The 16938-nt window shown below is 39.3% G+C and overlaps 2 gene segments (V, D, J or C); both read left to right on the forward strand.

Annotated features, from left to right (window-relative positions):
• Nucleotides 1-4188: 4188 nt before the first annotated feature.
• Nucleotides 4189-16938, forward strand: part of LOC110530958 — a 36886-nt gene continuing 24136 nt past the window's right edge. Inside the window, 1 exon segment of the V gene segment in view lies at nucleotides 4189-4351. Within this exon segment, the coding sequence occupies nucleotides 4312-4351 (40 nt within the window).
• Nucleotides 13223-14047, forward strand: LOC110529125. The segment is given in 2 exon segments: nucleotides 13223-13354; nucleotides 13565-14047. Coding segments are annotated over 2 exon segments (444 nt in total).

A 16938-nucleotide genomic window follows, 5' to 3' on the forward strand; every position in this document is an offset into this window, starting at 1 on the left:
GGGTCCTCAGATCCTCAAAAGGTTCTACAGCTGCAACATCGAGAGCACTGGTTGCATCACTGCCTGGTATGGCAACTGCTCAGCCTCCGACCGCAAGGCGCTACAGATAGTAGTGCGAACGACCCAGTACATCACATAAAGAGTGAATGCACGCAAACATCAGTCTGAAGATGGAGAAATCAATCAGTGTTTTGATCGTTCTGATTATGACTACAGGTAAACAACACCTCAACATTTTTACTCCTTGCATGCTCATATTCAGATTATTACATTATGGTATTGGTATTAAAACAACTTTTGATGAAGTAAAGTCATTTAAATGTGTTTTTAAATCAGCTTTATTATGTATTTTTCCTCTGCAGTAATGGTATGTGGAGATGGTGTGACTTCTGACAAGGAGGAGTACACCCCCCTGAGGGATCATCAGTGTCTCTGAGATGTATATATAAAACAAGCAGCAGTAACATCTACCTTTACTGGTACCAAAAATACCCTAACCAGGCACCTTAGTGCCTACTGTATAAAGGTGCCAGAGCAAATAGAGTTGACCATATCTCTAGTCATCTGTATGAATCTACAACGTCCCAAACGTAAACTACACTCAAGATAAAACAAGTGACTCTGGCAGACACGGCTCTCTGCTACTGTTCCCTGAAGGACGCCCAGTGATACAGAGTTTCTGAGAGGATGTACAAAAAGTAATAGAGTGATAAATGACTTGTCAACAGAGGGTCTGTAGATGTGATTATTGTGGTAACACGTGCTGTTAGAGTAAGTAAAAACACATTTAGCATAGAGAAACGTATATTACTAAAAATAGAGAATGTTATAAAGATGGATAACAAAGCATTTGAAAATGCATTTTTAGTCCTATTATTCATTCACTTCAGAAGATCCTCTGAAAAAATGAGTTGTGTTTAGAGGAGGAGCTAATATGAGAATGAAAAGGAGACACTCAAAATGGCATGAAGGTCTTTCCTCAACTGTCAGTTAACATTGACAAAGTAGCCAAAACGTGTGGATCTGGAGATCTTCTCTGCTGATGTGACAGACTCTGCTCTGTACTACTGTGCTCTGCAGCCCAGAGTGACAGGAAACCCATAAACACTGTACAAAAACATAAGACACTGCATATAGACATTTAATTATTTATGTCATATACAACAACATTTCCTGTCTGGGTAAGGTACATCCCCTTTCTCTCTGCAGAAAACTATCCGCATCAAGCAATGCAGCAACAGAATCCAGAAACCAAGGCTGAGATCTGATCTGGTATTTCTATGTTCCACATGGAGAACTCTCTGATACTGGTTCTCATTCTAGCCTCAGGTAAACAATATGTAATATCATGTTTTATATCATGTGGGAATGTGTAATATGTTCTGTCCCTTTTACTTTGTTAATAATATATATTTACTGTTAATACATTTCCACCCCAATTTCTACAGCACATATCTTTTACACTTTGTTACAATTTCACTATTCTTTCTTTACAGGACAGATTGCTGGGGATCACATTAATCCTGTAAATAATGAAGTGATCAGTACAGAGGGAGAACTTGTGACTCTGAGCTGTTCATATGACACAAGCAGTGAATATCCTCTGCTTTACTGGTACCGACATTATTCTAACCAGGCTCCTCAGTTTCTGCTGTATAAAGGTGCCAGATCATGGAGCTCTGAAGAACATATCCCTGATAAGAGATATACATCCACAACATCCCGGACATCAACTGAACTGGTGATAACAAGCCTAACCCTGGCAGACACAGCTCTCTACTACTGTGCTGTTGACACAGTGATACAAAATGTATAATACATCATACAAAAACCTGCAGACCAAAATGCTTTGATGAAGTGGAAATCATAATTAACCATCAACCACATTTGATGTCATAATGGCAGAAGTTGAGATCAGAGAAATGTGGTCACACCTGTGCTGTGTTCAATCACCAGGCGGTCTAGTTTGTCTCTGTCTTCATATTCAATGCACTGTGAGAAATATGTATTCTTCACTCTTCAATCAGTAGTCTTCAATTTCACTTACCGTAGGCAGTTTTTTTTATATATTGGTTGGATAATCACTTTGGAATATTGTTATTTATTGATGGCCTTATTCACAATTCACACAGCTTGGTGGTGTAGTAGGAAAGTCAACCTGCAGGGTGCAACCTAACAAAGCACACACACTCCTGAATCAGAGGATGTCATACAGACAGACACCTCCCCATGGTCTACTACTTCATGTAATACAGAACATGAAGCATCAACAGTAGGACAGAGTGTGTCAAAGCTCTGTGATAGAGAGATCAGCATTGTTCTGCTCCTTACCTTTTCCACTTCATACTGACTGACTAGTCATGAGAAATTGGCTGATCCTGCATATTCTGGCTGCATGCTGTTTTGGAATAACATCACTCTGTTCATCTGTCTCTTTCTGCACATTTGTTAATTTAATTTGAAGTGATGTAATTTGTAATGATGTAATGGTCGTAGAAGGACAACCAACAACACTCACTTATCTGTTTGATACAACTTCTCAATCACCATATCTCTTCTGGTACAAACAACTAGCAAATATCAACTGCATGTTTATGCTGAGAAGAAATGTTCACATGCAGACAGTACTACTGAGTTCAAGGAGAGATTTGATGCCCATCTGAATGTCACAGCAAAATCATTCCCCTTGAAGATCCAGAGGTTACAGCTGTCTGACTCTGCTGTGTATGACTGTGCTCTGAGGCCCACTGTGACAACAGGATATACTGCCCCTTTACAAAAACGTGTGTTTGTGTGTGTGTAAAGTATTTTGTGTTGTGTGATGTTTTTTAAGGGGAGGTGTTACATAATTGAGGCGGAGGAAGAGAAATGCATGTTAGACTGTAGCTGGCAGTGAGAAACCAGGGGAGTCATTTTGTCATAATTATACTTGTGTTCACTCTTTTCACTGTGTCAAGTAACACTTACCAGCATGTTACTAGGATACATTTTAATATATGCACTAGTGGGTGAGTATGATACTATTCTTCGTATCTAATTACATATCCAATGTAATTACTGGAGCCTGGAGTAATATTACTGTGAAGGATCTTTTATACATTTTTAAGACACTTCATTGAATTAAGAGTTGAATTTTATGATCATTTCCAAATAAAAAATATTGTTTTCATAAATGTTTTACAGGTGGCTGTCAAGGGAAGGACATTACTCCAACAACAGATAAGGTGTTTGGGTTGGAGGGTGATGTCATAAATCTGTCCTGTAACTACTCCTCTGCTAGTACTCTCCAGTGGTATCAACAGTACCCTGGATCATCTCCCAAATTCCTTCTCCTCACTACAGTCTCCTCAAACCCCTCTGTAGTGAACGCTACTCCTCCATACCCACATCTGTCTATTAAACTGAATAAGGAGAGAACCCGTGTGGATCTGGAGATCTCCTCTGCTGATGAAACAGACTCTGCTCTGTACTACTGCGCCCTGGAGCCCACAGTGACAGGAAATCCTGAAACACTGTACAAAAATCTGACAGCTCATGATAAACACGTCTTGTGCATATTTTAGTGCAGAGGTGGGGCATCCTACTGTATGTTCAAGAAAATGTATTATCTTTTATTAAAAAACTGTGTTGGGACTTCACTCCAGCATATAACCTCAGCAACAATGGCTCTCTACGGAGTTATTTTACTTTCTGCTCTGACAGGTTAGTAAATTAATGTATTACTGTCATTATTTTTACAACATATATTATTTCCTCATTTCAAATACATTTCTCTTGTAATTGATCTGTCACCTATTCATATTTGTCGATGGCAGTTTTCAGCAGACCTTCCAGACAAACCAACATGAAGTGTATGAAGAGGAGGGCAGTAATGTTCAGCTTTCCTGCTACTACACTCAGCATACAGTGTTTTGTGGTATAAACAGTATCCAGGAGCCCACAGTGACAGGAAACTGAGAAACACTGTACAACAACCATACAACACTCTGCACTATACTGCTGTGCTGTGACGTCCACAGTGACGCAAAATTTACTGACTCAGCAGTGAGCTGAATTTTATGGATTTACAAGCATCTGCTGTAGTCTGTTAGACAACAGTGCCATCAATCGGAGTCTCTAGTGAAAAAAATCAAATGTATATGAAACATCTTTGATTCTACATTGTCAGTAGGAGGAGCTAGAGTAAAAAAACTCAGGATTAGATTATGAATCCTCAAGATAAAACATGATACTACCATGTAGATTATAGCCAGTTGATGCTGTGCTTTTCATCATCAGTTGGTGCTTCTTCTACACATCCTGCCATCTACAATGTTGTTCTGTTCACTATTACTCTTCTTTGACTTGAAAGGTAAGTAATTACATTTTCATTCAAACTGAGTGTGATTATGTTGAGGTATTTATTTTTCAAATCGAAGATCATGAAGCACTACATGAAGATACATGTTTTTACTTTGAATACTTCTTATTGTTACACTGCGTTTGGAATTAATTCAATCTTCCATGTGGGTTTAAGTTATGTGACAGATCTTCTTTGTGTGTCCTCCTCCTATAGACTGCCCTCCACAGTTATGAAGTCCAGTGACAAGGTTTTTCTATGTATAATAATGATACAATAGTTCCATACAGTGTTCAACATTCTGCCCAACAAGGTGAAACCTTGACATTGCTTGTATTTTCAAGGGCAAGTTACTAGTGAGAGTCAATAGGTGTCAGTAGAGTCTCATAGGTTGCTTCTATTCCTTTCAGCTAGCGATATAAGGTTTTTCATGGGCTGTGTCTCAATGCACCGCATCAGCCTATGGCGGTCTTCTGCATCGGCAGGGGAAGATGGCCAAGCTGCAGCGGTGTTTGTCAGACCATGAGACATCGTGAAAATCGATCTTCTCACAAATATGTCTGTAGCATCCGAACGGTTTGGCCTAAAAAATGTATGTGACCACTCTACCGAAAGACGAGACTCTCACTGTCCATGTGCCAACTTCTGTTTGTGGCGTACCACTAATGTGACCCCGCTGGGGAAAGGGTAAATTCTCACGAACACGATGGCGAATTTAAGGGGTTAAATATGTGTAAAAAAAACAATATATACATATATATATATATTTCCTGAGCTTTCTTATATCTCAGAGTTAAAGGACAGACACTTCATTTTTTGCCATTTATGAACGTGTTAAATCCTTTTCTATGGGATTTTGGTAGTATAGGGCAAATTCTATATTTTATCAAATCATCTTGTTATATATTTTATACCTAAAGGTGTCCTAAAATTTCAAATCAAGTAGCTTAATGATCCATTCAGTATGTCCTGAGAAGAGATAGTTATGCAGAAGGGAGCAATGTTGATGAGTTTAAGAAGAGGTTTGATTTCAAGGCTAAATTTCACTTCTAGCTCTGTCCCCTTGACAATCCAGAGGTCGCAGTTGTTTGACTCTGCTGTGTACAACTCTGCTCTGAGGCCCACTGTGACAACAAGATGTACAGCCCCCCACAAAAACGAGTATATCCTTGGCACCGGTGTAGAAAAAATGCAAGACTTACATCTGTGGTGGGTGTGACATTAGCAGGGCTGTACACCTCACACAGTGACACACAGAAGGATATTTCAGAGGAGAGTGAATGAATGCAAACATTCGTCTGAAGATGGAGAAATCAATCAGTGTATTGATCATTCTGATTATGACTACAGGTAAACAACACCTCAACATTTGAACTCCTTGCATCCTTATAATCAGATTATTACATTATGGTATTGGTAGTAAAACATTGTTTGATGAAGTAAAGTCATTTAATTGAGAATAACTAAGTTGATTTCTAAAAAGTCTTTAAAAAAGCATGTTATCAATCAGCTTAATTATGCATTTTTCCTCTGCAGGAATGGTATGTGGAGATAGTGTGACTCCTGACAAGGAGGAGTATACCCCCACTGAGGGATCATCAGTGACTCTGAGATGTACATATGAAACAATCAGCGATTATACTTCCCTTTACTGGTACAGGCATTATCCTAACCAGGCTCCTCAGTTTCTACTGTATAAAGGTGCCAGATCAAGGAGCAGGGAACACATCCCTGATAAGAGATATAAATCCACAACATCCCAGACATCAACTGAACTGGTGATAACAAGCCTAACCCTGGCAGACACAGCTCTCTACTACTGTGCTCTTGACACAGTGATACAAAGTGTATAATACACTGTACAAAAACCTGCAGACCAAAAAGCTTTGATGAAGTGGAAATCATAATTAACCATCAACCACATTTGATGTCATAATGGCAGAAGTTGAGATCAGAGAAATGTGGTCACACCTGTGCTGTGTTCAATCACCAGGTGGTCTGGTGTTTCTCTGTCGTCATATTCAATGCACTGTGAGAAATATGTATTCTTCACTCTTCAATCAGTAGTCTTCAATTTCACTTACCGTAGGCAGTTTTTTTGAAACATTTTGGCTGGATAATCACTTGGGAATACGATTAAATGCAACAATATGGCTTGGTGGTGTAGTATGAAAGTCAACCTGAAGGAGGAAATCTAACAAAGCACACACCACTGAATTAGAGGATGCCATACAGACAGACACCTCCCCATGGTCTACTACTGCATGTAATACAGAACAACATGAAGCATCAACAGTAGGAGCTCTGTCAAAGCTCTGTGATAGATAGATCAGCATTGTTCTGCTCCTATTCCACTTAAAACTGACTGACTAGTCATGAGAAATTGGCTGATCCTGTATGTTCTGGATGCATGCTGCTTTGCTATAACATCACTCTGTTCATCTGTCTCTTTCTGTGCATTTGTTCATTTGAATTATATACATTATCATTACATGTTGTGAATATATATTTATCTTTCTTTTCAGGGTGCAGAGCAGAAGAGAATGTAGCACAGTCAACAGAAGAGGTAATGGCCGTAGAAGGACACCCAACAACACTCACTTGTCTATTTGATACTTCTCAATTACCATATCTCTTCTGGTACAAACAAATAGCAAATGGCAAGCCCATCTTTATGCTGAGAAGGGATACGTTTTCACCTGGGGAAACTGCTACTGAGTTCAAGGACAGATTTGATGACTGAATTTCACAGCAAATGTCACGCTGTAGATTGCTTTGTATGTTTCTATTTTTAGTTTGGTCAGGGTATGATGTGGGTGGGTAACCTATGTTGTAGGCACCTGTCTATCGTTGTCTCTGATTGAGAGCCATACTTAGGTAGCCTGTTTTCCCATTTTGAGTTGTGGGTGATTATTTTCTGGTTAGTGTTTGTTGCACCTGTCAGTACTGTTCGTTGGTCGTTTTATTGTTTTTCTTTAAGTATTATGGATACGTACCACGCTGCACTTTGGTCCTCCTCTCCTTCTACCGTCGAAAATCGTTACAGAATCACCCACCACAAAAGGACCAAGCAGCGTGGTAACGAGAGGCAGCGAGATCTGGACTATGTGACAAATTGGGAAGAGGTAGAAAGGTTGTCGGTCGACCCAGGGAGAGTGCCGGAGCCCGCCTGGGATTCTCTGTAACAGTGCGAGGAGGGTTACAGGAGAATGGAGTTGGCGACATGAACACGGCAGCGCAACAGGCACGAGAGACAGCCCCGAAAAACATTTAGGTGGGGGCAAACGGGGAGATTGGCGGAGTTAGGTAGGAGACCTGAGCCAACTCCTTGTGCTTACCGGAAGAAGCGCAGTACTGGTCAGGCACCGTGTTATGCGGTCAAGCGCACGGTGTCGCCAGTACCCGCTCATAGCTCGGAGCTCTATAGGCCAGCCCCCCGCAAGTGTCATGCAAGAGTGGGCATCCAGCCAGGGCGTATTGTGCCGGCTCAGCGTGTCTGGTCTCCGATGCGCCGTTTCGACCGAGGGTATCCTGCGCCGGCTCTGCATGCTGTGTCTCCGGGGCGCAGGGAGGGTGCAGTGCGGCAAGGGTCGCCGCTCCAAAGGCACCACTGAAGTGGGCCAAGACTATGGTGGAGTGGGGTCCACGTCCCGCGCCAGAGCCACCACCGCGGACAGATGCCCACCCAGACCCTCCCTTATGGGTTTAGGTTTTGCGGCCGGAGTCCGTACCTTGGGGGGGGGGGGGTACTGTCACGTCCTGACCGTAGATTGCTTTGAATGTTTCTATTTTTAGTTAGGTCAGGGTGTGATGTGGGTGGGTATTCTCTGTTGTAGGTCTAGGTTTTCTTTTTCTATGTGTTTGGCCTGGTATGGTTCTCAATCGGAGGCAGCTGTCTTTCGTTGTCTCTGATTGAGAGCCATACTTAGGTAGCCTGTTTTCCCATTTTGAGTTGTGGGTGATTATTTTCTGGTTAGTGTTTGTTGCACCTGTCAGTACTGTTCGTTGGTCGTTTTGTTGTTTTTGTTCGTGTATTCATCTTGATTTAAAGTATTATGGATACGTACGACGCTGCACTTTGGTCCTCCTCTCCTTCTCCCGACGACAATCGTTACAGCAAAGTCAGTCCCCTTGACGATCCAGAGGTAGCAGCTGTCTGACTATGCTGAGTACTACTGTGCTCTGAAGTCCACTGTGACAACAGGATATACAGGCTCCTTACAAAAACTATAGGTTTCACATGTGTCCATAAAATGTACAGAACCACTGAAAAATTGGGACCAAAGCACAATATTTATTTCAGATTACTTTAAGTACATTAGCAGTGTAACGGCTGTTTGAAGAAGAGGAACCAGGTGCTGCGTGGTACGTGTTCATGATTTTTAATAACACTGAACACTAGAACAAAAAATAACAAAGCGGAACACACAAAACAGTTCTGTATGGTGCAGACACACAAAACAGAAAATAACTACCCACAAAACACAGGTGTGAAAAGGCTACCTAAGTATGGTTCTCAATCAGAGACAACGATTGACAGCTGCCTCTGATTGAGAACCACAGCCGGCCAAACACACAGAAATAGAAAACATAGCACACAAAACATAGAATGCCCACCCCAACTCACGCCCTGACCAAACCAAAACAGAGACATAAAGAGGATCTCTAAGGTCATGGCGTGACAAGTAGACCTGAATTATAATACAATATGAGTACTTTTTCACCTAAAAAAAATATACGTTTATCATACTCACTTCATGGAACATTTATGTAATTTTCAATTGCTTTAAGCTACTTTCATTTCATGTGAGCTTTTCACTTTGACTAATGAACTGCAAAGAGTGCTTATATCTAATATTGACGAGGTAATATTGACTCATACATTTCTTTACAATCTTTCCTCTCTCTGAACATGCTCCTCCTTCATGTCTGTCAGTTGATGGTGATATATAGGCTGAGATGGACATGGAAGAGAGAGAGAGGATCTCTACCTCTTACTGTAACCCACAGTCACTCTCAGTGTGTTCTGTATAACCATGGTACTCTGTCTGATCATCTGGCTGGTTCTTCATGTATTCTGCTTCGGTATGATGGAACCTTTTCTCTCATTGGTTATAAAATCATAATCTATGTAATTTCAACTTTCATCATCACTCACTTTATCTTTGTTTGTCTTCCAGAGTGCACAGGAGACCATGTTCAACAGCAACCAGGAGGTGTGATTGCTACCGAAGGAGGACTGGTAACACTGAGTTGTCAATATAACACCAATGCTAATAATGCATATCTAAATTGAAACGAACAAGAAGCAAATGACTTCCCTAAACATATGCTGAGACTATTCTTTTGGATCTGGAGACAATACTGCAGGGTTCAACACAAGTCTTTATGCCAAAACACAATCAGTCCCCTTGACGACTCAGAGGTTGCAACTGTCTGAGTCTGCTGTGTACTACTGTGCTCTGAGGCCCACTGTGACAACAGGGTCTACAGGACCCTTGCAAAACAGTGTGTGTGTGCACATGGGTGCGTGTGTAGAGTACTTGTTGCGTGCCGTTTTTTAAGCCAAGGGGAGGTGTTATTTAACTGAGGTAAAGGAAAGGTTTTGCCTTTTATAGCTGACAGTTGGAGATCTCTCTGTACTACTGTGCCCTGGAGCCCACAATGAAACAAAACCCAGATACACTGTGCAAAAATGTGAACTGAAAATACTGACATCCCCTAAGAGAAACATGTTCATTATTAGGTTACTTTCAATAAACAAGACATATATATATATATACATGTAGGTTGGAAATGAACAGTGAATTATTTGTTGAAACAAATGAACAAATGAAAAAGTGACAGAAACTCATTCGGGTATCTGAATATGTTGCAGATTTAGACTGTAGATTATACCTATAAAGATGAAAACAAAAATATCTGTATTTTTTGTATATTCCAGTTTCAGCCATAATGTCAACCTACATGTCAACCTACATTTGCTTTTAGTAGTTGCATCTAAGTACTCTATAATCTGTCAATTTGTATTGGTGTTATGTTGAATCTAAACTAAGTGTTGATGCGTTCAAATATAAAATAAGAGGTTTTCATGTTAAGTCTCATGCTTGTTTTCTTCTCCTTCACATGTGATACTTTAGAGGATGATAATACTCCAACCAGTCCTGAGGAGTATTATTTAGAGGGTACCAGAGTTAAGATCTCCTGTAACTAACTGTGGTACAGACAGTACTCTGGATCAGGACTCCAATTCCTTTACTTCGTAACAACTAACAATAATCCATATGAAGTGAGAGGTGATCCGCAAGACTTTCTACTGTCTGTTACACTGAACAAGGAGAGAACCTGCATGGATCTCCTCTGGTAAAGTGACGTACTCTGCTCTGTACTACTGTGTCCGAGGCCCACAGTGACAGGAAACCCAGAAACACTACAATAACCTGACTGTAATAAAGTCCTACTAGTAAACACCATGTAATAGGCAAGCATATGTATACAAATAATCAGAGATCATGTTCATGATTATCCATCAATTAAGTCATATTTGTTCATCACAGATTATAATGTTGATGTAATGTGGGTCCATTTACTGACTAGGAGGAGCTAAGATGAGAGGTGGAGAGATGATTCTCCTCTATCTGACTGGAACAGTAGGATGTCTTCAGTTCTCCCTCCTGATAACACACTGTTACACCCATCACCATGTTTCTCTACCCAGTGTTTCTCCTCTCTGCACTTGTTGCTGAGTATTAGTCTGACATTACATATTTTTAGTTGATTTAATGTAACTGTCAAGTGTCATTTGAAAATAGCACTTCCTAGAAGAAATGTAAATGACTGATTATAATTTCACTTGTTTTGAAGATGACACAGAGTATGTAATAATGTCCCGTGAACTGACATTTTTTATCTAAACTTAACTTTATTACAGGTGGCAGTTATGAAAATGACATAAACCCAACTTCAGAGACAGAACATGGCGTGGAGGGAAGCAATGTTAAACTGTCTTGTAGCTACTCTGACTCAGTAGACTATCTTCAATGGTATCGTCAATATCCCAGATCAGCACCGCAATTCCTGCTCTAAACTACAGTCTCCTCAAAGCCCTCTGTATTTAGAGCTGAACCTGATGACCCTCGACTGGCTGTTAATCTGAATAAAGAGAGAACCAGCGTGGATCTGGAGATCTCCTCTGCTGAAGTGACAGACTCTGCTCTGTGCAGGGGGGTGCGTCCTACCGTAGTTTCAAGAAAATCAGTTATCCTGTAAAAAACTGTGTTGGACTTCACTCCAGCATATAACTTCAGCTACAATATAATGGTTCTCTACTGAGTTATTTTACTTTCTGTTCTGTAAATTACTGTATTCCTGTCCTTCTTTTATCTTAATGTTTTGGCTATTGTATAGTTTATCAGTATTTTGGTATTTTAACTACTTTCTTCATAATGACATATAACATGAATGGAGTACCACTGTATCAAATATCCTAGTTTCATACTCCTAATTATCCTTACACCTCTGAAGAATCTAGTCACTTCCATGACAGTCAGAAGATCTACAATATTTTATCTCTGAACACTCAAAAGCAGCTTTATAAAACGAAGTGTACAAGATATCAGTTAAAAGCGTTCACAAACCTTTATAAAAAGAAGTGTAGAAGATATCATAAGACATAAGTTAAAAGTTTTCCCAAACTTCATTTAAAAAAATAATAAGTAACAAAATGTATAAGTAATAAATGTAACAAAATAACACATTTAAATTAAATAAAATACAAAACACAGCAACAATTGCATTGTATTGATTTTCAACGTTTTTTCTTCATAATGTAGTATAACATGAATGAAGTAGCATTGTTAAAAATGAATGAATGCATCAATCCTACGATTAAGGTAAGGATTGCATGGCACACACATAAAGAAATGTGGTTGTTCACCAACCCGTTTTTGGCAGTAGGTGGCGCTACAACATTGTATCCAATCATTAATAGTGAAAGATAGCTAAAGAGAGAGATATTCAACTCTGCCTGTTTTGTGTTAGAAACTTTTGTATACTGTATCTATCTCCATGTTGCTGCTTTAATAATTTATCCTCTTCTCAGTCCTTGTTGGTGAGTGATGTATTTTTGGGTCCGTGATGTATTCACAAGCATTTCGCTACACTCGCATTATCATCTGCTAACCATGTGTATGTGACCAATAACATTTTATTTGATTCAATTTCATCATTTTAATTTAACTCCAGCATATATTTGATTGTTGTCAAAAAAGCAAGCAAAACAGCAGCATGTTTTTCCTTTCTTGACAAGTAGCAGATCTGAAGATGACAAACCCACTAGGCCTATGGTGGGTGGTGTGGAGGGTGATACCATCACACTATCCTGCAGATACACTGGCTCTGTAGACAATCTACAGTGGTATAGTTAGTATCCCAGGTCTAAACCAGAGCTCCTGATTCTCATCACAAAATCATGATATGTCCAGAAACTTGTCCCTCCTCACATGTCAGCTCAGGTTCAAACTGACTGCGTGGATCTCGAGATCTCCTCTGCTGAGGTAACAGGCTCTGCTCTGTACTACTGTGCAATAGAGCCATAGACCCCACAGTGACAGAAAACACTTCCTCCTACAAAAATCTGACAGCCTGACACAAATTTACAGATGGTATATATAGTATAGCATGGTATAGTATTGTGGATCTATTGAAAAAACAAACAAAGATAACAGCAAAAATATGACATTTTCAGATAGAATTTAAGTCTAAAATAATCTAAGGAGGAGGCCAATAGGAACTGAAAACCCTTAACCACCAACCACAGAAGAAGAGTTACATATCTAGTTATCAGAGGAGGGGCCTCATAGTCAAACACTGGTATAGGCTGGGTATACCTGCAACCATGAGGATGTCTCTGTAGAGGATCTACTCAGCTCTCTCCCTTTCTTGTCTCTCAGTTAGTTTATCTAGTCTGTGTCAGGATGTCACTCATATTACTGTTGCTCCTGTCAGCATTTATAGGTGAGTGCTGAATACTCAGTTTAAACCAAATAACATTTTGAATACAGTGACATTGCTTTTTTTCAGTGAATGATTGCATTAAAAACTAAGTGGTATTTTATTGGAAAGTTTAAATTCTTTCTCTTGTCATACTTTATGGGCACCTAATCCACATATTTTTTCTATTTAGAAAATAACATTAACACAATGACAATACTTATGTTGTTGCAGGTGATAGTATGGAGCAGGAAACAATAACTCCAGTGAAGCCTGAAGTCAATGCTCTCCAAGGAACAGACATCACTCTCTCCTGCAACTACAAGGGCAACATTTTCAATTTGCAATGGTACCGTCAATACCCCGGATCCAGACCAGAATGTCTTCTATGGATCCTACCAACCAACAAGTATGCACAGAATACATCCATTACGACTCCACGGCACACTGGTAGACTGAATGAAGAGAAGACCCGTGTTGACTTGATGATCTCCTCTGTTGAATTGGAAGACTCTGCTTTGTACCACTGCGCCTTGCAGCCCACAGTGACAGGAAACCCAGACACACTGTACAAAAACCTGTCAAGACACTTGGTGGTGAACAGTGCATTGTATTCTGATCAATCAGTTACTATTTAGAGTACATTATTACATAATTTTTTTCTCCTGAATATCCACATTAATTGAAAAAGAAGTAAGAAAACACATTTAACTTAAATATTACTGAGGAAATAATACTTTACATTTTCTTCCTGTTAGATAGATACTAGTCTGAATAATTACAGAATGAAGAACATTTGTGGTGTTGTTTTGCTTCCTTTTAGCAGGGGATCCCAAACATTTTAAATCGGCGACCACATTCCAGCATTGTGGAACATCACGTGATGTTTATTCATGTGATATTTGAATGGGCTAAAAAAACATGATAAAAAAAACTTTAGCTGACATGGGCTTGTTGATCTGTTCATTGCTGACAAGTTATAAATAGCTCTCTAAGGTATGCAATGAATAACATGACAAGAGGAACTGATAGTGTCCGAACGGTTTTGCCTAAAATATGTATGTGACCACTCTATGGAAAGATGAGACTCTCACTGTCGATGTGCCAACTTCTGTTTGTAGCGTACCATTTGGGCTATCAAAACATCTTGTTATTTTTGTATACCTAAAGTGGTTAAAAAATTCCAAATCAGATAGCTTAATGATCCATGGTATGACCCAAAGTTAAATGATGCACTCGGCATGCCTTTGCACATTTCGGTGTGGTATCATTTCCCCCAACATTTCCACTAAACAATTGAATATACAATAAGCTCCTCCCACACTGCAGAGCCCCAGAATTATGAGACTTCTCAGCTACAGTGGATGGAACATAAAGTCTATAACAGTCTATTCTTCCTCTATCTTTATATCACAATGCACATTGGCTTAGGAATACTTTACTTATCCTGGCTGCATGCTATTTTGGTACAGTATACTGCTTCTCCTTCCTATTCTCTTTGTCAGAATTTTAGCTAATAAGTTATTACATATGATTGATTATTAAACAAAATTATTATAACTTTTTCAGAGTGCAGATGTGATGAGGCTGTTGACCAGCAGAGTGGATATGTTACTGCCCTTATCGGAGGACTAGTAACACCCAGCTGTAACTACACTACCAGTAGTCCATCTCCTGATCTCTTCTGGTACATCCAGTTAATGTCTGCAAAACACCAGAGTTTACTCTGGAACATGATAAAAAGGCCAAACTTGTGTATCTGGAGATCTCCTCTGCTGAAGTGACAGACTCTGCTTTGTACTACTTTGCACTTAGGACCGACCCACAGTGACAGGAAACTTAGACACACCGTACAAAGATATTTAACATCTGATTAAGGTGAGAAAGTTATCAACAGGCACATTAATGAATATGTCCAAAACACAAAACCCCTCTAGTCATAACCCTAACCTTAACCCTAGCTTCCTGTACACACCCCGGATCAACCCTAACCCTGGCCATAACCCTAAACCTGGCTTCATTTCCAGATCAACTGTCATTGTCTTCATAATGCATTCATAACATGAATGGAGTGTATTTGTAGCATCACTTCTACAATGTAAGGATTGAAAGGGACACACTCCAACACATTTGGTTGTCTACCACCCCCAGGGTTGTGGAGTAACTGATTACAAAAAACTGTAACTGGAAAAAGTTACATTACCAGCAAAAATATTGTAACCAGATTAGATTAAGAAAGAAAATACATTATGACACATTTCTGTTTTCTTAATGACATTCAATTCAGCATTGAAAAATGGCACAAGTTTAAGTTTGTTCTGCCTGAGTGAGTCCGAAAACAAGTCAGAATCAGAGACCACTATGATGACACACCAAATGCACTTGATGGGGCCCATTGTTGTCTTATTCACGTAGAAATGTGAGTTATAGATCTGTCATTCTCATTCAAAGCAGGTCTAAGAAGTTGTAAATTTTTTCTATGTACGCTATTTCTATTCTCCCCGTTCGTTTTTTGCGTATTTTACTTTCGGTTTTGTACACCAGCCTCAAACTCCTGAAAATACAATATTTTTGGTTATATAAAATATATTTCACAGTGATTTAGATGGTACTCTACACAATGATTGCTTGTTTTGTCACATAAACTGAAATTCGGCAAACTATTCTAATTTTAACAACCAGGAAATGGCAGAAAGATTTCTACATATTGCATATTTAACCTTTCTGATCTCCCCATCCCGGATCCGGGATCGTGAATACAGACTCAAGCTCATTACCATAACGCAACGTTAACTATTCATGAAAATCGCAAATGAAATGAAATAAATATGCTAGCTCTCAAGCTTAGCCTTTTGTTAACAACACTGTCATCTCAGATTTTCAAAATATGCTTCTCAACCATTGCAAAACAAGCATTTGTGTAACAGTATTGATGGCTAACGTAGCATTTAGCATTAGCATTCAGCTGGCAACATTTACACAAAAAACAGAAAAGCATTCAAATAAAATAATTTACCTTTGAAGAACTTCAGATGTTTTCAATGAGGAGACTCTCAGATAGCAAATGTTCAGTTTTTCCTGAAAGATTATTTGTTTAGGACAAATCGCTCCGTTTTCTGCGTCACGTTTAGCTATGAAAAAACCCCTGTATCCAGGATTGTGTAAATCTATCAGCAAGCTCATTAGCATAACACAACGTTAACTATTTATGAAAATCGCAAATGAAATGAAATAAATATGCCATCTCTCAAGCTTAGCCTTTTGTAAACAACACTGTCATCTCAGATTTTCAAAATATGCTTCTCAACCATAGGAAAACAATCATTTGTGTAAAAGTAGCTAGCTAGCGTTAGCATTTCGCGTTAGCATTTCGCGTTAGCATTTCGCGTTAGCATTAGCGTTAGCATCCAGCACGCAACATTAACAAAAAAATAAAAGCCTTCAAATAAAATAATTTACCTTTGAAGAACTTCTGATGTTTTCAATGAGGATACTCTCAGTTAGATAGCAGATGCTCAGTTTTTCCAAAAAGATTCCTTGTGTATTAGAAATAGCTCCGTTTTATACATCACATTTGGCTACCAAAAAAAATCCGAAAATTCAGTCCT

Source organism: Oncorhynchus mykiss, chromosome 8 (assembly GCF_013265735.2).
Source record: "Oncorhynchus mykiss isolate Arlee chromosome 8, USDA_OmykA_1.1, whole genome shotgun sequence".
Lineage (NCBI taxonomy): Eukaryota > Metazoa > Chordata > Actinopteri > Salmoniformes > Salmonidae > Oncorhynchus > Oncorhynchus mykiss.